The sequence below is a fragment of the Pelophylax lessonae genome (genome assembly GCF_965119305.1).
Source record: "Pelophylax lessonae genome assembly, chromosome: 2".
NCBI lineage: Eukaryota > Metazoa > Chordata > Amphibia > Anura > Ranidae > Pelophylax > Pelophylax lessonae.
In genome coordinates, this window is record NC_138769.1 from 266793330 (window position 1) to 266816477 (window position 23148).

The 23148-nt window shown below is 44.0% G+C and overlaps 1 protein-coding gene across 1 annotated transcript in view; it reads right to left on the bottom strand.

Moving 5' to 3' along the window:
- Window positions 1–23148, bottom strand: part of MDM4 (MDM4 regulator of p53) — a 143610-nt gene that overhangs the window by 114225 nt on the left and 6237 nt on the right. Inside the window, exon 2 of the mRNA XM_082244358.1 lies at window positions 16212–16286. Coding sequence (XP_082100484.1) covers window positions 16212–16286 — 75 coding nt within the window. The remainder of the gene's footprint in view (window positions 1–16211; window positions 16287–23148) is intronic.

Consider the following 23148-nt stretch of genomic DNA (forward strand, 5'->3'; position numbering starts at 1 on the left):
ATCACCTTTGTGGTTTTTATTTTTTGTGATATATATAGATATATATATACACACACACACACACACACACATACAGTGCCTTGCGAAAGTATTCGGCCCCCTTGAACTTTGCGACCTTTTGCCACATTTCAGGCTTCAAACATAAAACTGTAATTTTTTGTGAAAAATCAACAAGTGGGACACAATCATGAAGTGGAACGAAATTTTTTGGGATATTTCAAACTTTAACAAAAAACTGAAAAATTGGGCGTGCAAAATTATTCAGCCTCCTTAAGTTAATACTTTGTAGCGCCTCCTTTTGCTGCGATTACAGCTGTAAGTCACTTGGGGTATGTCTATATCAGTTTTGCACATCGAGAGACTGAAAATTTTGCCCATTCCTCCTTGCAAAGCAGCTCGAGCTCAGTGAGGTTGGATGGAGAGCGTTTGTGAACAGCAGTTTTCAGTTCTTTCCACAAATTCTCAGATTCAGGTCTGGACTTTGACTTGGCCATTCTAACACCTGGATATGTTTATTTGTGAACCATTCCATTGTAGATTTTGCTTTATGTTTTGGATCATTGTCTTGTTGGAAGACAAATCTTCGTCTCAGGTCTTTTGCAGACTCCATCAGGTTTTCTTCCAGAATGGTCCTGTATTTGGCTCCATCCATTTTTCCATCAATTTTAACCATCTTCCCTGTCCCTGCTGAAGAAAAGCAGGCCCAAACCATGATGCTGCCACCACCATGTTTGACAGTGGGGATGGTGTGTTCAGGGTGATGAGCTTTGTTGCTTTTACGCCAAACATAACATTTTGCATTGTTGCCAAAAAGTTCGATTTTGGATTCATCTGACCAGAGCACCTTCTTCCACATGTTTGGTGTGTCTCCCAGGTGGCTTGTGGCAAACTTTAAACGTCACTTTTTATGGATATCTTTAAGAAATGGCTTTCTTCTTGCCACTCTTCCATAAAGGCCAGATTTGTGCAGTATATGACTGATTGTTGTCCTATGGACAGAGTCTCCCACCTAAGTTATAGATCTCTGCAGTTCATCCAGAGTGATCATGAGCCTCTTGGCTGCATCTCTGATCAGTCTTCTCCTTGTATGAGCTGAAAGTTTAGAGGGACGGCCAGGTCTTCGTAGATTTGCAGTGGTCTGATACTCCTCCCATTTCAATATTATCGCTTGCACAGTGCTCCTTGGGATGTTTAACCACTTGCTGACCGCCGCACGACTATCTACGTCGGCGGTCAGCCCCTCACAGGCAAAGCGACGTAGGTCTACGTCGCTAGCCTGTGAGGGTCTAGGGAGCGAGCGCGCGCCGCCGGAGGCACGCTCCCGCGTGGTCACGGACCCCCCCGCGCGTGTGACCGGCGGACCCGATGTCCGCCGGTCACTCTGCGATCGTCGGGGGAGAGGGAGAAAGTCAGGCGGCTTGTGTAAACAAGCTGCCTGTCATTCTCCCCTGTTTATGAAGGATGATCATACGGTTCTACTATGTAGAACCGTTGATCACTGTTCATACATCTGAAGCCACAGCCAATCACAGTAGAAAGCACGCCCCTAGGGACACACATAGCCCCTCCCTTTCAAAAAAAAAGTTAACCCCTTCACTGCCAGTGTATTTTTACAGTAACAGTGCATATGTATAGCACTGATTACTGTAGAAATGTCACTGGTAACCCCAAAAGTGTCAAAAATGTCAGTCAAGGGTCCGATCTGTCCGCCGCAATGTCGCAAAAAAAAAAAAAAAAAAAAAAAAAAAAAAAAAAATCGCAGATCGCCGCCATTACGCATTAAAAAAAAACGACAAAAATGACAAAAATCTTTCCCTTTGTTAGTAAACGCGATAACTTTTGCGCAAACCAATTAAAATACTTTTTTTGCGATTTTTTTTACCAAACATAGGTAGCATAAAACAAATTGGCCGAAAATGTTAAAAAATTTAGATTTTTACATTTTTTTGGGGTGGGGGAATTTCATATAAAAAAATGTAAAAAATATTGCTATTTTTGCTAAATTTACGCTCTTTTTTTGTTTATAGCGTATGATCAAAAAAAAAAAAAAAAAAAGAAAAATCGCACAGGTAATCAAATACCACCAAAAGAAAGCTCTGTTTGTGGGAAAAAAAGGACGCCAAATTCGTTTAGATACATCGTCGCACGACCGCGCAATTGTCTGTTAAAGTTACGCAGTGCCAAATCGCAAAATACCCCCTGGTCAGGAAGGGGGTAAAATCTTCCGGGGCTTAAGTGGTTAAATTAAGTGGGAAAATCTTTTTGCATCCAAATCCGGCTTTAAACTTCTCCACAAAAGTATCTCGGACCTGCCTGGTGTGTTCCTTGTTCTTCATGATGCTCTCTGCGCTTTAACCACTTGCCGACCGCCGCACGACTATCTACGTCGGCGGTCAGCCCCTCACAGGCAAAGTGACGTAGGGCTACGTCACTAGCTTGTGAGGGTCTAGGGAGCGAGCGCGCGCCCCCGGAGGCGCGCTCCCGCTCCCGAGTGGTCACGGACCCCCCCGCGCGTGTGACCGGCGGACCCGATGTCCGCCGGCCACTCTGCGATCGGCGGGGGAGAGGGAGAAAGTCAGGCAGCTTGTGTAAACAAGCTGCCTGTCATTCTCCTCGCTGTATGAGAGCTGATCATCTGGATCTACTATGTAGATCCGTTGATCACTCTGCATACAGCTGAAGCCCCAGCCAATCACAGTTAGAATCACGCCCCTAGGGACACACACAGCCCCTCCCTCTCAAATAAAGTTAACCCCTTCACTACCAGTGTATTTTTACAGTAACAGTGCATATGTATAGCACTGATTACTGTAGAAATGTCACTGGTAACCCCAAAAGTGTCAAAAATGTCAGTCAAGGGTCCGATCTGTCCGCCGCAATGTCGCAGTACCGCAAAAAAAATCGCAGATCGCCGCCATTACGCGTTAAAAAAAAAAACAACAAAAATGACAAAAATCTTTCCCTTAGTTAGTAAACGCAATAACTTTTGCGCAAACCAATCAAAATACGCTTTTTGCGATTTTTTTTACCAAACATAGGTAGCATAAAACAAATTGGCCGAAAATTTTAAAAAATTTTGATTTTTACATTTTTTTGGGGGGAATTTCATATAAAAAAAAGGGAAAAATATTGCTATTTTTGCAAAATGGACGCTCTTTTTTTGTTTATAGCGCGTGATCAAAAAATCGCACAGGTGATCAAATACCGCCAAAAGAAAGCTCTGTTTGTGGGAAAAAAAGGACGCCAAATTCCGTTTAGGTACAGCGTCGCACGACCGCGCAATTCTCCGTTAAAGTCACGCAGTGCTGAATCGCAAAATACCCCCTGGTCGGAATGGGGGTAAAATCTTCCGGGGCTTAAGTGGTTAAACGGACCTCTGAGACTATCACAGTGCATGTGCATTTATACGAAGAATTGATTACACACAGGTGGATTCTATTTATCATCATTAGTCATTTAGGTCAACATTGGATCATTCAGAGATCCTCACTGAACTTCTGGAGAGAGTTTGCTGCACTGAAAGTAAAAGGGGCTGAATAAGTTTGCACGCCCAATTTTTCAGTTATGTTAACAAAGTTTGAAATATCCAATAAATTTCATTCTACTTGTTGATTCTTCACAAAAAATTACAGTTTTATATCTTTATGTTTGAAGCCTAAAATGTGGCAAAAGGTTGCAAAGTTCAAGGGGGCCGAATACTTTCGCAAGGCACTGTACATACATTTTTTTTGTTTACTTTCTCCTATGAAATAAAAGTTTTTAAAAATCTAAATTTTTCATCAATTTAGGCCAATATGTATTGCGCTACATATTTTATGTAAAAAAAATGTCAATAAGTGTATATTGATAGGTTTGCGCAAAAGTTATTTTGTTTTGTTTGTTTCTTTTGTTTTATGGAATTTTTATTTATTTTTCTAGTAATGTAGGCGATCAGCGATTTTTAGCGGGACTGCGACATTGCAGCACAAATCGGACATCTGACACTTGACACTTTTTGTAGACCAATGACACTAATACAGTGATCAATGCTAAAAAAAAAAAAAAAAAAACCCTCCTCGGCACTGAAAAGCACTCAAAACGCCCAAGTTTGGCTGTTTTGAATGCTGTCAGTTTTTTTAATTCAGCGCAGAGTACCCGGAAGTGATGTCATGACATCACTTCCGGGTTTTTTTACATGGAGACTGGCGCATGCGCACTTGCAGCAGGGACACCGGCTTTCACGGGGATACATCTTCATGCTACACCAGGTCTTCTCTTCGGTGGCGGCGGAGGAGGTAGGATGCCTGGGTCTCCCGGTGGGACGGGAGACCCGGGTGAGCTGTGGTTGTCGTTACAGGTCAGCCAACTGTCGGCTATGGACACCGGTACCGGGATGATGCCTCTAGCTGCAGGCATAACCCCAGGACATGCACTTTCCCTAAATATCGGCAATATTGGTAACCTCAGGGGCTGATTCTGATATATTGGGGAAAGTGCATATCGTCCCCCGATATATCGGTGTTGCCGATAATCTGTCGATCTCTAGTTAACATCAGGGGCGATCAAAGGGTTAAGTGTGCCGCTAGGGGGTGCTTACTGTGGGGGGGTTGCACTAATTGGGAAAGACAGAGATCCAGCTTCCTGCTTAGCAGGAACACAAGATGTCCACCTTGTCCCCTTGCAGAACGGCGATCTGCCTTGTTAACATAAGTAGATTGCCGTTCTGCCTCTCCCGGGGATGATCGCGGGTGACCAGCTGACATCAGGTCCACCGCACCGGTTGATTAACATACCCGCTAGCCAATCACGGCGCAATGGCGCCATTTAGTGGCTATTGAACGAAACTACATACAGCTACATTGTTTCGCACAATAGCGCCACTTTGTCGCAGTAAATACGCGGTGTCTGGTCTTTAAGTGACACTTCTGCACTTCATCATCTGAACATCTCTTCTCTTGCTTCACAGTTAAACCTGCATTTATATTCCCATCCACCTTAAACTGAACATTTGCACTAGACTTTGCACTTATGTTACTGCCGTTTCACATCCATGTGTAGCCATGTTCACATTATTTTCATGTTTATTCCGTTTTCTAAGTATTACAAAAATTATGGATTTCATTATCTTTATGATCCCGCCCTTTTAGTCCTCTTCTAGGTTGACTGTGGTGTAAAAAGTTTGCCCTGCTAGCTATGTGCCTAATAGTAACTCCTAATTGATTAATTGGCAAATTCCATCCACACCCACTTCTTACAAAAAAGTGGGGCTCTTTAACCACTTGCCTACAGTGCACTTTCACCCCCTTCCTGCCCAGACCGATTTTCAGCTTTCAGCGCTCTCACACTTTGACTGAGAATTACTCAGTCATGCAACACTTTACCCATACAAAAATTGTGTCCTTTTTTTCACACAAATAGAGCTTTCTTTTGATGGTATTTGATCAATACTGGGTTTTTTATTTTTTGTGCTATAAATAAAAAAAGACTGAAAATATCGTGAAAAAACACATTTTTCTTTGTTTCTGTCATAAAATTTTGCAAATTAGTCATTTTTCTTCACAAATTTTGGCCAAAATTTATACTGCTACTTATCTTTGGTAAAAAAAAAAACCAAATAAGTGTATATTATTTGGTCTTTGTGAAAGTTATAGAGTCCACAAGTTATGGTGCTATTCATTGAAAATTGATCACACTTGATCACACCTGATGTACTGAAGGCCTATCTCATTTCTTGAGACACTAAAAGGTCAGGAAAGTACAAATACCCCCCAAATGACCCCTTTTTGGAAAGTAGACATTCCAAGGTATTTAATAAGGGGCATGGTGAGTTTTTTGAAGTTGTAATTTTTTCCCACAATGCTTTGCAAAATGAAGATTTTTTATTTTTTTTTTTTTTTTTTTTACAAATTGCCGTATTAACAGGTTATTTCTCTCACACAGCACATGTATACTTGCAACTACACCCCAAAACACATTCTACTACTCCTCCTGAGTATGGCGATACCACATGTGTGAGACTTTTTCACAGCCTGGCCACATACAGAGGCCTAACATCCGAGTAGCAGCGTCCGGCATTCTAGGAGCACAAATTACACATATAATTTCCTGACAACCTATCGCACTTTTGAAGGCCCTGGAGCACCAGGACAATGGAAACCCCCATAAAATGACCCCATTTTGGAAAGCAAACAGCCCAACGTATAATTTTTGAGGCATAATGAGTCTTTTGAATATGTCATTTTTTTCCACAAGTTTTTGGAAAATGTGGAAAGAAAATGAAAACACATTTTTTTTTTACACAAAGCTGTCCATTTATGCAATATTTCTAACACATCGCATGTACATAGCAAAACTTGCACCCCAAAATACATTCTGCTATTCCTCCTGAGTATGGCGATACCACATGTGTAACACTTTTTCACAGCCTGGCCACACACATAGGCCTCACATCCAAGTAGCGCTTTACACAAAGTTGTCCATTTATCCACTTTAAGACTGGGCCTATTTTTGACACTTGGTGTTTACAAGCTAAAATCATTTTTTTTGCTAGAAAACTACTTGGAACCCCCAAACATTATATATTTTTTTTTAGCAGAGACCCTAGAGAATAAAATGGAGATCGTTGCAATATTTTTTATCACACCATATTTGCGCAGCAGTCTTCCAAATGCGATTTTTTTGAAAAAAATTCACTTTTTTGAACTAAAAAATAAGGAAACAGTAAATTTAGCCCAATTTTTTTCCATAATGTGAAAGATAATGTTACGCTGAGTAATTAGATACCCAACATGTCATGCTTCAAAATTGCGCATGCTCACAGAATGGCGCCAAACATTGGTACTTAAAAATCCCCATAGGCAACATTTTAAAAATTTCTGAAGGTTACTAGCTTAGAGCTACAGAGGAGGTCTAGGGCTCAAATTATTGCACTCGCTCTAACGATCGCGGCGATACCTCACATGTATGGTTTGAACACCGTTTACATATGTGGGCGGGACTTGCGTATGCGTTTGCTTCTGCGCGCGAGCTAACGGGGACAGGGCGCTTTAATTTTTTTTTTTTTTTTTTTTCCTATTTATTTTATTTATTATTTTTTTATTTTTACACAGTTTAAAAAAAAAAAATGTTTTGATCATTTTTATTCCTATTACAAGGAATGTAAACATCCCTTGTAATAGAAATAGGCATGACAGGTCCTCTTTATTGTGAGATCTGGGGTCAAAAAGACCTCACACCTCACAACTACACTAAAAAAGAAAAAAAAAAAAAAATTGTTGAAAGAGGAAAAAAAAAAAAGCAAAAAAAAAAAGCGGCCCTTTAAACCTGTTGCTAGGCAACGTCTTTTGACGTAGCTCCGGTCCTCCAAGACCATAGAGTTGAGTGAGGGCCATCTTGCCCTCACTCGACTTCCTGTCTCTGAGGATCCGGGACCGGATAGTTTTCCCCGCTGCCGGCGGGTCCGGTAAGCTGGGAAAACGTCTGGGACGCGGCAGGAGGGGGGGGGGGCACCTCTTCCCCTGCACCGTAAGGGTAATTCCGCGGCGAATCCGCCACTGGGACCACCCTTATCTGAAAGCCGACCGCCCGCCATTTCAAAAAATACCGGGGTTATGGGGGCTATCTGCTGCCATAACCCCAGTATTTAGCTTTTAATGGCCGACGCATATAGTCGTTAGGCGGTCAGTAAGTGATTGCATGTATATGGCAAACAGGTGACGATGACTGACGGGGTGACAGGTGACGATGACTTATGGGGTGACAGGTGACGATGACTTATGGGGTGACAGGTGACGATGACTGATGGGGTGACAGGTGACGATGACTGATGGGGTGACAGGTGATGATGATTGATGAGGTGACAGGTGATGATGATTGATGAGGTGACAGGTGACGATGATTGATGGGGTGACAGGTGACGATGATTGATGGGGTGACAGGTGACAGTCACTGACGGGGTGACATATGACGATGATTGATGGGGTGACAAGTGACGATCACTGATGGGGTGTCAAGTGACGGTGATTGATGGGGTGACAGGTGACGGGCGATGGTCACTGATGGGTGACAGGTGACGGGCGATGGTCACTGATGGGTGACAGGTGACGGGCGATGGTGCACGGCGGTACTGATGGCAGTCTCTGGTGACCGGTGAACTTTCGGGCTACGTTCACATGTGAGCGTAGCGATCACGGGCAGAATCACTGCGATTCTGCCCGTGATCCAGAAATCATTGCAAATTGCGGGGCGCCTGTGCGTTGCCCGTGATTTGCAATAGCACCCCAAATGCTGTGCGATGTTGCTGCGATTTCTGCCTGCCGAATCGCAGTAACATCGCGCAAACAACGCATTACGCTCCAAAGAAGCTCTTGTACCTTTTTTGGGCGTCATGCGATGTTTGCGCGATGTTACCTCGATTCGGCAGGCGGAAATGGCGGCAACATTGCACAGCGTTTGGGGTGCTATTGCAAATCAGGGGCAACGCACAGGCGTCCCGCGATTTGCAATGATTTCCGGATCGCGGGCAGAATCGCAGTGATTCTGCCTGCGATCGCTGCGCTCACATGTGAACGTTATGGGTGTCAATTTCTGGGCACTGATGAGGTGACTGTTGGGTGACAGGTGACATTGGGGGGGGGGCTGAGGACTGTGTGGGGACCTTTATTTGTGTGATTTTTACTTTTGACAGGTGTACAGAGCAGTAACTCACTATTTCTAGCTCTTCTCCCCTCATACTGGAAACTGTATGAGGAGAGAAGAGCTAGTAACACTGAGTTACTGCTCTTTGTTTACATTTTGTGATCGGCTGTGAATGGATTCACAGCCGATCACATAGTAAACAGTCACTGTCAGTGACTGTTTACTACCGCCGGTGACAGCTGTGTTCCTACGGAACACAGTGCCACCGACATGACCGCGCTGCGCGCTCCCGATCGCGCATGCGCGGTCATCTGGTGGACGCCTTCATTGTGATCGGCTGTGTCATTGGAACACAGCCGATCACGTGGGAAACAGCCACGCCCATTGGCTGTTTCCCCCCTGCCGGTGACGGGGGGTGTCCCGGGGACACCCCGACACCGGCAGTGCAGGGCGGCGCGCACGCGATCGCGCGCCTGCCCTGCTTAAAGTGCCGCCGTCATATGACGGCGGCCCAGGATAATGGTCGCTCCGCTCCGCCGTCATATGACGGCGGGCGGGCGGCAAGCGGTTAAATAAGTGACACTTCCGATCTTGCACTTTAGCGATTTGCATAAAACGAACTTCAACAGCTAACTACTTTGCAAATCACCAGACTGCAGGTGGCCTTGTTTCCAAATCATCTCTCCTTCCTCTCTAAAACATGCACGCTTTACCTCTCCTTTTCACAGTTGCAACCTCTCTCCCTAAACTCTTTTCTTTACCCCTCTTCTCCACCCCACAATCAGTATACATCACCCTCACTTCTGCCCTCTCCATATTACTGTACTCATTACTTTCTTCTAATTCTTATCCCACATGCTAAAAAAAACCCAGGATGCTGAGGCATGTCCCCACATATAAAATCATATTCTCATATTACCTCCATCACTCTTCTGCTTCTCCTAAGCTCTGGAAATAAAATCACCAAACTCTGGGTTTCCCTATATCCAATGCACCAATCACCATCACCCCACGTCCTCTGGCAACAGTCATAATCAACGCAATTTAGTCTCCATTCTTCTACCCAAAACCAGCCTTCGCTTCTCCTGTGCCCTCTGCAATGTCCACTCTGTCAGCTACAACCTCACCGTTGTTCACGACCTTGTCACCAACTCCTTTAATCCACTTGCTGTCACCAAAACCTGGCTTCATAAATTCAACACTTCTCATGCTTCCCTCTTCCACGGTGGCCTTCTCTTGACTCACCCCCCTAGACCTAATGGACGCAAGGGAGGTGGAGTGCGATTCCTCCTATCCACACAGAGCATCTTCCAGGTTCTTCACTCTTCTCTCTCTCTCTCGGTCCCGCTCATCATTTGAAGTTCACTGTATACGTCTATTCTCTCCATCTACCTTAAGAATTGCTGTGATCTACCAACCCCCCTGGACCATTATTAACTTTCCTTGAAAACTCTTCTGCCTGGCTACCCAACTTTCTCTCTTATGAAATTCCCACAATCCTTCTCTACTTCTAAACTTCTTAGTCTAACCTCCTCATTTGACCTGAAGCAATGGGTACAGGCTTCTATCTCACTCTAATGGCAACACCCTTGACCTTATATTCTTCTACCTATGAGCTCCATATAACCTCTCCAACAATCCTTTTCCTCTCTCTCTCACCACCTTATTAGTTTCTCTCTCCCCCTGTCTTCCACCACCTTTTCCTCCAATCGCCTAACACTCACTCGTAGAAACCTTTGCCACTTCAACCATTATCTTCTCTATTCTGAGACTGACCTCATCTACGACAATATCTCACCCCTGTCCTGTCCCATTCTAGCCACTTCTGTCTACAATAAATAACTGTCCTCAACCCTGGTTGAGCTCGCCCCCCTCACTACACACAGTCAGGCCAACCCCTACAACCCTGGCAAACAGATCAGCAGAAATCTGAAAAAATGTAGTCACGCACTTGAGCGTCTGTGGCGTAAGACTAAGTCTCTCAAAGAGTTTAGTAAATACAAATCTGCCCTCTAAAAAATACAATTCTTACCTCCACACTGCCAAACAGACCAATTTTATCACTCTCATTAACACAATCCAGTCCCCTTCAACTCTTTTCTACCTTTAACTCTTTACTTCGTCCTGCACTCACTAAATCACTCACTGCCCAGGAGATTGCTAATCACTTAAAAAATTGGATTTTTGTCCTTACCGTGAAATCCATTTCTCTGAGTTCATTGAGAGACACAGCTCCCCATTATTCAGAACCATAGGTTATTTTGCCCCCTACAAGAGTAAGACACTAGGCAGAAAAAAAAAAGACTTTTCTACACCTATAGGCAGTCCTAGGTGGCATACTACAACCCCCTCTCTGCTATAGGCCTTCAGTTTAGTAACAAGCAGTGTCAGAAGTATTACAACTCCATAGTGGGGTGGATGCTGTGTCCGTCAATTAACTTTAGAGAAATAGATTTTACTGTAGGTACAAAAATCCCATTTTCTCTTTCGTTCATTGACGGACACAGCTCTCCATTATTCAAAACCAGAGGGACGTCCCCAAGCAGTGCATAACATGAATAGCCAACCAGGTAAACAGGAGCTCAAAAAAAAAAAAAAAAAAAACAACTGGAGCACAACCTTAACAATACACCCCCCAAAGAGGGAACAGAACCTCAAAACAGTATCCGGCAAATCTATGCGGCCAAAGGAAGCATTCACAGATTCCAACACATCCACTTTGTAAAAGTTAGTGAAAGTGGCCGCATTGCAAACCTGCGCCACTGATGCCTGATGATGGAAGGCCCAAGAAGAACTAAGCGTCTGAGTAGAGTGCGCTGTTACAGGTAAAGGAGGAACTGTCTGTCTGATCCATCTGGAAATAGTCGCAGAAGAAGCGGACAACCCTTTGTGAGGTCCGTCCATGAGAACAAAGAGTCTGACTTCCTAAAAGACTCTTTAGCTGCCAGGTAGACCCTAATTGCCCAGACCACATCCAGAGCATGAAAAGGCAAAATTTTCTTCAGATGTTTAGCCTGGGACAGGAAAGGCAACACAATGTCTTCATTTAAATGACAGTCAGACCACCTTAGGAAGGAATGATGGACAGGGGTTAAGCACCACCTCATTTTGTGAATTACCATAAGGTGAATGACAGGATAACGCCTACAGTTCCGACACCCTGCGCGCAGAGGTGATAGCCACCGAAAAAGGCCACCTTCTAGGGCAGCGCAAGCAGGGAAACCTCCTAAATATTTTCAAAGTGAGGCTTCTGTAGAGCTGAAAGCACCACATTAAGATCCCAGGGCGGCAACGGAGCCCGCATTGAAGGAACCAAATGTCGGACACCTTGAAGAAAAGTACGCACCAGGGAGTGTGAGGCCAAAGGTCATTGGAAAAAGACATCTACCTGGCCCCCACACAATAGTGGCAGCAAAGCAATCATTAAAAAAATTAACCCCCCCCTACAGCGCCACACTTTTCAAGGGAGGCACCAAGCTGACCATATGGCCTAGCAGGCCGCAGCCTAAACTTTTGTGGAGGCCCAGCCGCAAGTGCACAGATCCCAGTCCGGCAGATGCCCAAAGGAAGAGTGGGGGCTTCAGCTAAACACACTGGGGCCGCCTCCCAACAGAGGCACCTGACTCGGCCGCATGGCCTAGTATGCAACCGCTTAAGTTTCTGTGGGCGCCCAGCTGCATGGAAACCAGCCCCTGCAAAGCCGACCACCCAAGGGCATAGGAGTGGAGGGCAGATGCCCAAACGGGAGGCAGTGGCATCAGCCATCCTCACAGAGGCCACCTCAGGTAGTTTCCGTCTAGTAGGCTGCAAAGTCGCAGCCTAAATTTTCGGCCGGATCTGGCGCTACCCGCGGGTGTTAAACTTTCCGCTCCCCCAGCCCAACAACCGCCGCAGGAAGCCCAGAGGACACAAAATAATAAAAAGAGGAAAAAAATTACATGTAAAAAGAAAAAATTGTCAGGACCAGAGGGCAGTATAACCCAATGGTTAAGAAGAATCAGGAGCTGTGTGTCAATGAACGAAAGAGAAAATAATTCTATTTGCTCATGAATGGTGAATGTCTTTTTACAATTACCCAGTCTCTTTGTACCCAAAGCAGCAAGGAAACAAAAGGGGAGGGGGGTTGGGGATTTATGTGCAACAATGCCCTGGCTTTTGTGCACAGCAGAAGTGAGCATATCAATATTGGCAAGCATACTGTGTGAAGCCATAACATCAGGTGCATATGAGATTGGAAGGAAGAAATATTCCAGGCTTCCTCTAACACTGCCTATGGGTCTTCTTCCTCTTCATTCACTTCTATGTCTGCCTCTTTTAGAGCTAGCATATTGGGATCTTAATCAGATAAAGATGGCAGGGCTGGAGAAGGAACCTAGTGGGTTTTTTTTAGCTCTGGACAAAGATGGCGGTATTAAAGCCATTAGCTGTCCAAAGAATGGCGATAGTTGTAGAAAAATCTGCCTTAGTCAGGTAGGCTGCTTGTTGTGTGCCCAAGACAGCACTAGAACTGGATGCAGGGACCAATCTTAAAAAGGTCATGCTTGGTTTAAGAGAAGAATCATTACTATGAGACTGAGTGTTGGTCAGGCCTTCAACAAAGCAAAATGTTCACCTGGGTGTTTTTCCCATAGCTCCCTTTCAACTGGTAGAGTAGAGTGTGGAAATGGGGTAAGCCTGTCCAAGGAGGAGTAAACAGGAATTACGGCTCCTTAGATGTATGTTTTAGGTCTGTGGCTTAGAGAGGAAGATGGTGGATACAGATGACGTCACTGCGCACATTGGTGTGGGTGGCACCTTGTCATCACGCACCGTGCATGCACTATAGCGTTGGTTTTGGCCATTTTGCTGGGTATATCCCAGATATAAACAGGAAGTGAATCTGAGATTGAAGCAATAGCCTCTGAATCAGCAGAGGCACCTGGCGAAACCGTTTAGGCTTAGTTCAAAACCCAGCCACCTGCTCTTAAGGCCATGCTAACTCTTGGAAGCTGAAATATGGTGTATCCTTCCAGGGATGATGATACTTTGTGAGGACATATGACTACGCATACCTGGGTAAGTATGGAGTGCTATACGAGTCATTTATTAATATGCGTGAAAAAATTGGTTCCTAATCCAAATTGAATCAGTGCTGTGATTTGGGACTTGTATATATTTACTGTGCTTATATATAAGGACATACACAATTCAATACATGCCAATACACTGAGTATACAGTGATGTGTCTCTTTGAAGCTCATTTACTGTATAGTTCATGAGGAAAGAACTGCATTACATGTGGGAGTTCACCCACTATACATGACCTCCTCTAGACCAGGAACAAAAGCTACATCCAACTAGGATAGGAATACACCTTCGTGAGGGAGGTGAGGAGCCACGTATTCCGATTGGGAAAATGCTTACATTTAATAATTCACCTCCTCTGGACCATAGGTGTTTCAATCCTCAATCACATGCCTGATACCCTTCCTGTGTGATATTGGAATTTATCCCAAAAAAAGGTGTTTATTGAGATGTCATTCAAAACTAACACAGTAAACAGTGCACAGACAGTTGTAAGTAATAACATTGTAATTACAACAGGAAGTTGCTAACAATTCGCCTATAATTATTTCCAGATAAATGTACTGTATAATTGAAGGCTAGAAAAGGGAATTTATCAATCAGTATGATTGGACTGTGCACATCTGCTTCATCAGCATTGATAAGGAAATCCATTGGTTGAATAAGGAGTGTATGCACATTTGTTTTCTATGAAAGAAATCAGTCTACCTTCCAGAGCACAAGAGTCCTTTATTACCTCACGGCCTTCCACTGGATGAACTTCTTATTCCCAACACATACTATGGGGGGGGGGGGCACCCTTTACAATTAGATAGATGTGTGCTATAGGAATGTTATCTATGTATGACTGACTAATCAATGAAGTCTATAAAGTGGATTCAGTACATCTATGAGCCCATTTATTTGGAGCAGGTTTGGGCTGTGCTTTTGTTTTTAACATGTCATGTGATTTGTGTCTTTCAAGGTTTTTTGCAATAAAGGTCGATTGTTTATTATGTGAATGGGGGACATCATCACATTCATTGTTATCTTTTCTCTCTCTCTCTTGTCCTCTTTTTTTGACGAACATATTGGGACTTTCAATATAGGTTTGGAGCCCTTTCTTGTTTACACATTTACATGATTAGGTAGGGGTTAAGCTATATCTATTACTGTGTCAAGTGTTTTTTTTTAGTATACAGTATATAGTGGAGCTGTCCCCGCACATCCCCCCCACCCCCCCCCATCATCTGTCTACAGCGCTGAGTTGTGTTGTACCAACTTTTTTTTTTTTGAGTACACAGCAAACCATGTGCAGACTTGTCCTATAGCGAAAGTCTTCATGGCAAAAGGGCAGGAGATAGTGCCAGAGTACCTTATAACGGGCTCCAAGATGAAGTGGTGGTAAAAATTTGTGGCCTGTGGTGTGATCTAACAGCTGGTCATCCACCTTACATTAAGCTCTAGGAGTTGAATTTTAAAGCAAAGTTTTAAGCGTTTACACCGTAGAGTTATTTTCCTCCTACAATCTGAGATAAAATAACTAAGATTTTTGCAAACTTTTTTTGAAATTAACAAAAAAATGCTACTAAAATAAAGCACACCTTATTTCATCAAAACGTGAGGTATTTTACACATTTAAACAATCAGTAATTTATCTCGTGATATTAAGTGGAATGGATACAGTGGAGAAGGACTAAATCCCCTGACATTTATTAGTGCTAATAAAGGGCTAAAATGGTTTAAACTGTAGACATATGCCTACTCTCCAAGTCAGTGCGGTCTCTGCAGCATATGTATTAATACAAAAGAAAAAGCTAACTAGAATATGAGTCAACGGGAAGCTGTTTTCACAGGACACACGTGGCGTATCAAAAACAACCAAGGTAAATTAAGTGAATACAAAATATCTTTAAAAATGTCAAATACTTAATTAAAATAGCTTTAAAAATTACACACATAAAAATACCCTTCTTCCACCAGCCAGCTATGTCCTTGGGGAGATTTCCCTTCACTTCCGTCCCACAGCCAAAGCAGAAAGTGAGAGGAAATCGCTACGAATAAAATAATCCCTTGGGGACTCCCAGGTCATCAAAACTACCGTAGTGTCTTCATTAGAAGATTTCCCTTCTGTCACTTTTCTACAACCAAAAATTTGGGATTTTCTTTCATTTTTAATGATAACAGTAAACAGGACAAATAGAGAAGGTTAATCTACCTACCAGGGCACAGATAGCAATAAAAACCTGACGGGTACTAATCCATCTCCACTTTATCCAACAATTACAAAAAAAAAAAAAAAAAAAAAGCAAGCCAACCTGTCAAATCTGAATACATTTTTTACAATGCAATCTCTTCACTCACATGCAACTACAATCACCATGTTCTACAGTTTATTGTATTTAGTAACGATTAGAAAAGATTACCATGGAATCTGTAAAAATCGGAGCTTAATTTTCTACTACAACAGGGGGTAAAAAAAAGAAAAGCACTGCAAAGAATACTGTAAAAAAATGACAAGGACAATCAAAACAACTTGACAAAAACTTCACCTGTTTTATTGTAAATGTGTCTCCCTTTGCTCCTGCTGTGTGAAGGAGCTTCAGTAATGCAGGCTGAGGACGTACCTGATGGATGGGGGGAAAAAAAATATATACATTTATATTTGAATAAATTTTATATATTTATATTTTGTAAGTTTGCCTACTTACAAAGAAATGAAAGGTCTATAGTTTTTGTCAAAGGTGTATTTAAATGATAGAGACAGAATATCAACCAAAAATCCAGAATAAAATACGATACAAAAGTTAGAAATTGAGTTGTGGTTCAGAGAGAAAAATAAGTATTTGATCCCCTACCAACCAACAAAAATTCTGGCTCCCGCAGACTGGCTACAGTATGTGCTCATGTGGTAGACAGATTAGTATGTAAACAAAATTCAGCGCTGATAAATAAAAATAGTTGTGCTATAAAGTGCAATAGTGCTCATGCATATAAATATATGCTTAGCAAAGAAAACGTGAAAACTCACGCAATTTAACCACTTGCCTACAGTGCACTTTCACCCCCTTCCTGCCCAGGCCAATTTACAGCTTTTAGCGCTCTCACATTTTGAATGACAATTGCGTGGTCATGCTACAATGCATCCATAGGAAATTTTTATCATTTTTTTACACCAATAGAGCTTTCTTTTGGTGGTATTTAATCACCTCTGGGTTTTTTATTATTTACAAAAAAAAGAAAAAAAAAAAAAAGACAGAAAATTTTGAAAAAAAAAAAAAAAAAGTTTTTCTTATTTTCTGTGAGTAAATTTTGAAGATGAATAATTTTTCTCCTTCACTGATGTGCGCTGATCAGGCGGCACTGATGGGCACTGATAGTCTGCACTGATGGGCACTGATGAGTGGCACTTATGGGCTCTGATGAGGTGGCACTGATGAGGAGGTACTAATATGCCGCACTGATGGGCACTGATAGGTGGCACTGATGGGCACTGATAGGTGGCACTGATGAGCACCGATGGGCAGCACCGATGGACACTGATGGGCAGCACCATCAGTGCCTAGATGAGCAGGCACTGATGGGCACTGACTGGCAGCACTATGGGCACTGATTGTGGGCACTGATGGTGGGCAGTAATTGGCACTTTATTTACATTTTGTGTAATTAGGGCACTGATGATCAGTGTCCTGATTACTTGTACTTGTCTCCCCTATGAGGAGGAGCCGCTGATTGGCTCTCCTCGCCTCACACTCTGACAGTGTGAGGCGAGGATAGCCGAATAACGGCACTTCCTCATTTACGTGACCGGCTATGATTGGACACAGCCAATCACATGGGTAAAAAGTCATGTTATTGACTCATTACCGAGATCGGGGTCGCGCCGTGTCCTAGCAACACGGTGCGGCCTTGATCGCCGCTCCGTGCGCCCCCGGGGGTGTGCGAGAGAGGCTGTTCTGGTGCGCCGTCATATGACAGCGTCCCAGAATAATAACTGCACCGCTCCTCCGTCATTTGACGGCGGGCGGGTAGCAAGTGGTTAAGGTGCTATAGTGTACAGCACATAAGTATATGTGTACCTATGTACTGCTAAGCAAGGAAAATATGTTACATATAGTTACATAGTTTGCGAAAAAAGACACCAGTCCATCCAGTTCAACCTATAATGTGTGTGCGTGTTTGCTGTTAACCGTACATTGTATACCCCTGTATGTTGTGGTCTTTAAGGTGTCCATCTAATAGTTTTTTGAACCTATCAATGCTCCCTGCTGAAACGACTGCTTGTGGAAGAGAATTCCACATCCTTACTGCTCTGACCGTGAAGAACCCCTTACGTATTTTAAGGTTAAACCGTTTTTCCTCATGTTTTAGTGAGTGGCCACGTGTCTTATTGTATTCCCTTTCTCTGAAAAGTTTGTTCCTTATGCTAGGGTCGCCAGTACAGTATTTGTACATTGATATCATATCCCCCCTTAATCGTCTCTTCTCCAGAGAGAATAAGTTCAGTGCTTGTAGTCTTTCCTCATAGCCGATGCCCTCCATTCCCCTGATTATTTTTGTTGCCCCTCTCTGCACTCTCTCCAGTTCCAGCACATCCTTCCTGAGGACCGGTGCCCAGAACTGGACAGCATATTCCAGATGTGGCCAGACGAGAGTCTTGTAGAGTGGGAGAATATATAATTTCAAAGACAACTTTGTGTAAAAAAAATTTTTTAATGGTCATTTTTCAAACACCTGTGACAAAAAAAAAAAATTCAATGGGATCAACATGCCTCTCAGGAAATTCCTTGGGGTGTCTACTTTCCAAAAAGGAGTAATTTATGGGGAGATTTGTACTGTCCTGCCATTTTAGCACTTCAAGAAATGAGATAGGCAGTCAGAAAGTGAAAGCGGTTTAAATTCCAGTATATACACCATAGTTTACTTTGTAGGCACTATAATTTTTGCGCAAACCAATAAATATACATTTGAGATTTTTTTTATCAAAGACATGTAGCTAAATACATTTTGGCCTAAATGTATGACAAAAATTTAAATTGGATATTTTTAATAAGAAAAAGTAGAAAATGTATAAATGTATAATTTTTTCTCAATATCGTCGGTCTTTTTTCGTTTATATCGCAAAAAATAAAAACTGCAGAGGTGATCAAAAAAAGCTCTATTTGTGGGAAAAAAAAGGACATAAAGTTCTTTGGGTAAAGCATTGCATGACTGCAATTACCAGTTAAGGTCACGCTGTGCCAAATTGTAAAAAATGGCCTAGTCATTAAGGGGGTAAAACCTTCCGGTCCTAAAGTGGTTAAAAATTTCATTTTTACTACAGCATGTTATATACACAGTACAGATGTGCCACTTTACAAGCAGATTAAGGGGACCCCCAGGCACTATATTTAACCACTTCGGCCTCAGAAGGTTCTACCCCCTTAATGACCAGGCCATTTTTTTGCGACACGGCACTGCGTTAATTAAATGGACAATTGCGCAGTGGTGCAACGCTGTACCGAAACTATGTTCTTTTTTGCCCACAAATAGACCTTTTTTTGGTGGTATTTGATCACCTCTGCTTTTTTATTTTTTGTGCTATAAAACAAAAAAAGAGCAAAAATTTTGAAAAAAATATATATAATTTTTTACTATCTGCTAAAAAAACACCTCCAATAAAAAATATATTTTTTCATCGATTAATGCCAATATATATTCTGCTACATATTTTTGGTTAAAAAAATCCAAATAAGTGTATATTGATTGGTTTGTACAAAAGTTAATGCTTCTACAATTTATGGGATATTTTTTTAACTAGTAATGCCAACGATCAGCGATTTTTAGTGGGACTGCACCATTGTGGTGGACAAATCAGACAACTGACACTTTTTTGGGAACCAGTGACATTATTACAGTGATCAGTGCTAAAAATATGTACTGTTACTGTACTAATGACACCGGCAGAAAAGAGTTTAACATCAGGGGTGATCAAAGGGTTAACTGTGTGTCTAGCTGGTGCTTGCTAGGTGTGTGGGGGTTGCTCTGACTGGGTGAAGACAGAGATCATTGCTCCTGCTTAGCAGAACACAAGATCTTTATCTCCTCCCCTGTTAGATCGCCGTTTTGCCTCTTCCAGGAATGATCATGGGTGGCCGGCGGACATCAGGTCCGCCAGACCCACTGATTGGCATCCGCTGTGTCCAAGCAGCGTGAAATGGTGCCTCCCAGTATCTATTGCAAAAAATGACATACAGGTACTTTGCTTTGTGCAATAGAGCTGACCTGCCGCAGTACAGATGTGGCAGGCGGTTGGCAAGGAATTTTTCATTTTCATTGTTGCACTTTAAGCATCATTAAAATCACTGCTACTAAAAGAAAAAAATATATAATTTTTGTAAGAACTTACCGCAAAATTATTTTCTCGGAGTCCTCTGACAGTCGCCGCCCGATGGTATTAGCCTTCACTAATGGGTAATGGCGCACTCTGCAGGAGCAGGCTAGGCAGATAATTATCAGGTTAATACAAAAAAACGTTTGTACCTCAGCACGCCACAAGGGGGCCATCCCACAGCCATTACCAGCAACCCAATCTGATATTTCAGTTTCGTAGCAAGCAGTACCGGAAGGCAACAACCCCCAGATCCAAAAACCAGAGGGGTGGGGGCGGCGACTGTCAGAGGACTCAGAGAAAATAATTTTACGGTAAGTTCTTACAAAAATTCTATTTTGTCTTAAGTCCTCTGACAGTCGCCGCCGATGGTATTAGCCTTCACTAACGGGACGTCCCAAAGCAGTGCAGGTATGAGGGGTGGGAAAGCAACGCAACCAGATAAGAAGGTAACGCAAATAACCGGGCCAGAAACAACCTGAGCCCACAGAAAAAGCTGGAACAAACCCAGAAAAAACACCCCAACAAGCAAAGACATTAAAATTAATGTCCCCTCAAACAACTGCCGCACTCAAAAACTTTTCAGCCAAAAGGAAGCAGCCGAAGATGCCAAAACTTAAAGTTTGTAAAACTTTGTGAAAGTGTGCACGGACGACCATGTCGCTGCTTTGTACACCTGAGCCACAGACGCCTGATGGCGAAAAGCCCAAGAGGCACTAACAGCTCTCGTAGAATGAGCCTTTACCAGGAAAGGAAGAACCTGACCCTTGATAGAATAGGCCTGAACAATCGTCTGTCTGATTCATTTAGAAAGGGTCACCGCGGAGGCGGCCGATCCCCTCCGAGATCCCTCAGGAAGAACAAATAGAGAATCAGACTGCCGAATCGACTCCTTGGCGGACAGGTAGACCTTGACCGCCCGGACCACATCCAGAGAATGCAAGACAAACTCCTTAGGATGCACAGCGAATGCAACGGGATATCCTCATTCAGATGGAATGAAGAAAACCACCTTGGGAAGAAAAGATTGACTCGGTCGCAGAACCACCTTATCACTATAAAGTACCAGATAAGGAGAACGGCAGGACAAGGCCACCAATTCAGACACTCTGCGAGCCGACGAGATGGCCACCAGAAAGGCCACATTTTGTGACAACACAGACAGAGGAATCTCTCTGATGTTCTCGAAAGTAGATGTTTGTAACACCGACAAAACCAGAGTCAGATCCCAGGGAGGCAAAGGAGCCCTCCTCGGGGAAGGCAAGTGCCGCACCCCTTGAAGAAAGGTGCGGATTAAAGAATACAACGCCAACGGTCGCAGAAAAAAAAGATGGCCAAGGCCGACAACTGACCCTTGACTGTAGTCAGCGCCAGACGCTGATCAACTCCTTATTGTAGAAAGGCCAAGACCTTCGCCACAGAGAAGGAACGAGGAAGAAGACCATTTCCCTCGCACCAAACGATAACGCTTTCCAGGTGCGGTGATAAATCTTCCTGGAAGCGGCTTAGCGAGCCTTTAACAAGGTAGGGATGACAGCCTGCGGAAGGCCTCTATCCCTCAGGACCTGGCTTTCAACAGTCATGCCGTTAAAGCCAGCGACTGTAATGCAGGATGGAAGATCGGTTCCCGAGACAGAAGATCGTCTCGCAGTGGAAGCCGCCAGGGAGGATTGACGACCATCTGGACGATGTCCGCGTACCAAGACCGTTGAGGCCAGTCCGGGGCCACTAGAAATACTGACAACCATTCCGACGCCACCCTGCAAAGGAACCTGGACAGGAGTTGAATCTGAGGAAAGGAATAGACTAGCTGGTAGCGGAGCCAAGGCCCCACCAACGCGTCCGCCAGAGGATCGCGAGTTCTGGCCACAAACCTTTCCACCTTTTGGTGAGACGGGACATAAACAGATCTACGTCCGGGGTCCCCCACCAGGCGCACAGAAGGTGAAACGCCTCCGGATGCAAGGACCATTCCCCCTGATCCAAGGTCTGGTGACTCAGATAGTCCTCCTGCCAGTTTTCCACACCCGAAATGTGAACAGCCGATATCGCAGGTACATGCGATTCGGCCCAAGACAGGATCTCGGCCACTTCCATGGCCGCCCGAGCACTCTTCGTGCCCCCCTGGTGATTTATGTATGCCACGGCTGTAGCATTGCCGTCTGTACCCGGAACGGACACTCCTGAAGCTGAGATGACCACCAGAATAGGCAAAGCTTTATCGCCCTGAGCACCAGGACATTGATCGGCAGTGAGGTCTGCCCTGCCGACCAGGTCCCCTGGGCACAGAGCGTGCCCAGAACTCCTCCCCAGCCCGACAGGCTGGCATCTGTGCTGAGAATTGTCCACAACAGAGGCCAGAAAGATTGGCCCTGGGTCACAGACGGCGACTGGAGCCACCACAAGAGATCCGACCTCACCAGGCAACTCAAGGAAATTCTCCTTTCCAAGGACTGAGGTGTCCTGTCCCACCTGTCCAGGATCTCTGCTTGCAGAGTCCTGGTATGAAATTGAGCAAATGGAACTGCTTCGAAGGCCCAGACCATTAGGCCCAGAACTCGCATGCAGGTCCACAAAGAGGAGAGATCGCTGAGTTTGTCCTCCGGAAGGCAGACCCAAGATTGAGCAGAATCCAGGACCATCCTCAGATACTGAAGATGATTTGAGGCAGTCAGTGCTGACTTCTGAAAATTGATGGTCCACCCGAATTCCTGGAGTGTCTGAACCGTCACTGCCAGATCGCTCGATAAGGTCACCCATGAGTTCGACTTGAACAAGAGGTCGTCTAGGTAACCGAGGACCGCACTGCCCCGCAAAAACGCAGTAAAGCTAGAATTGGAGCCAACACCTTGGTGAAGACCCTGGGAGCCGAAGCGAGGCCGAAAGGCAACGCCACGAACTGATAGTGCTGCCCAGCCACCGAAAAGCGGAAATATCTCTGATGACCCTCAAAAATCGGGATTTGTAGATACGCATCCTGCAAGTCTATTCAAGCCAGGAAGTCCCTGGATCTCAACGATGCTACCACCGACCGGATGGATTCCATCCTGAACTTCTGCACCCGCACACAGCGGTTCAGAGATTTTAAGTCCAGAATCGGACCTACCTTGCCCTACTTC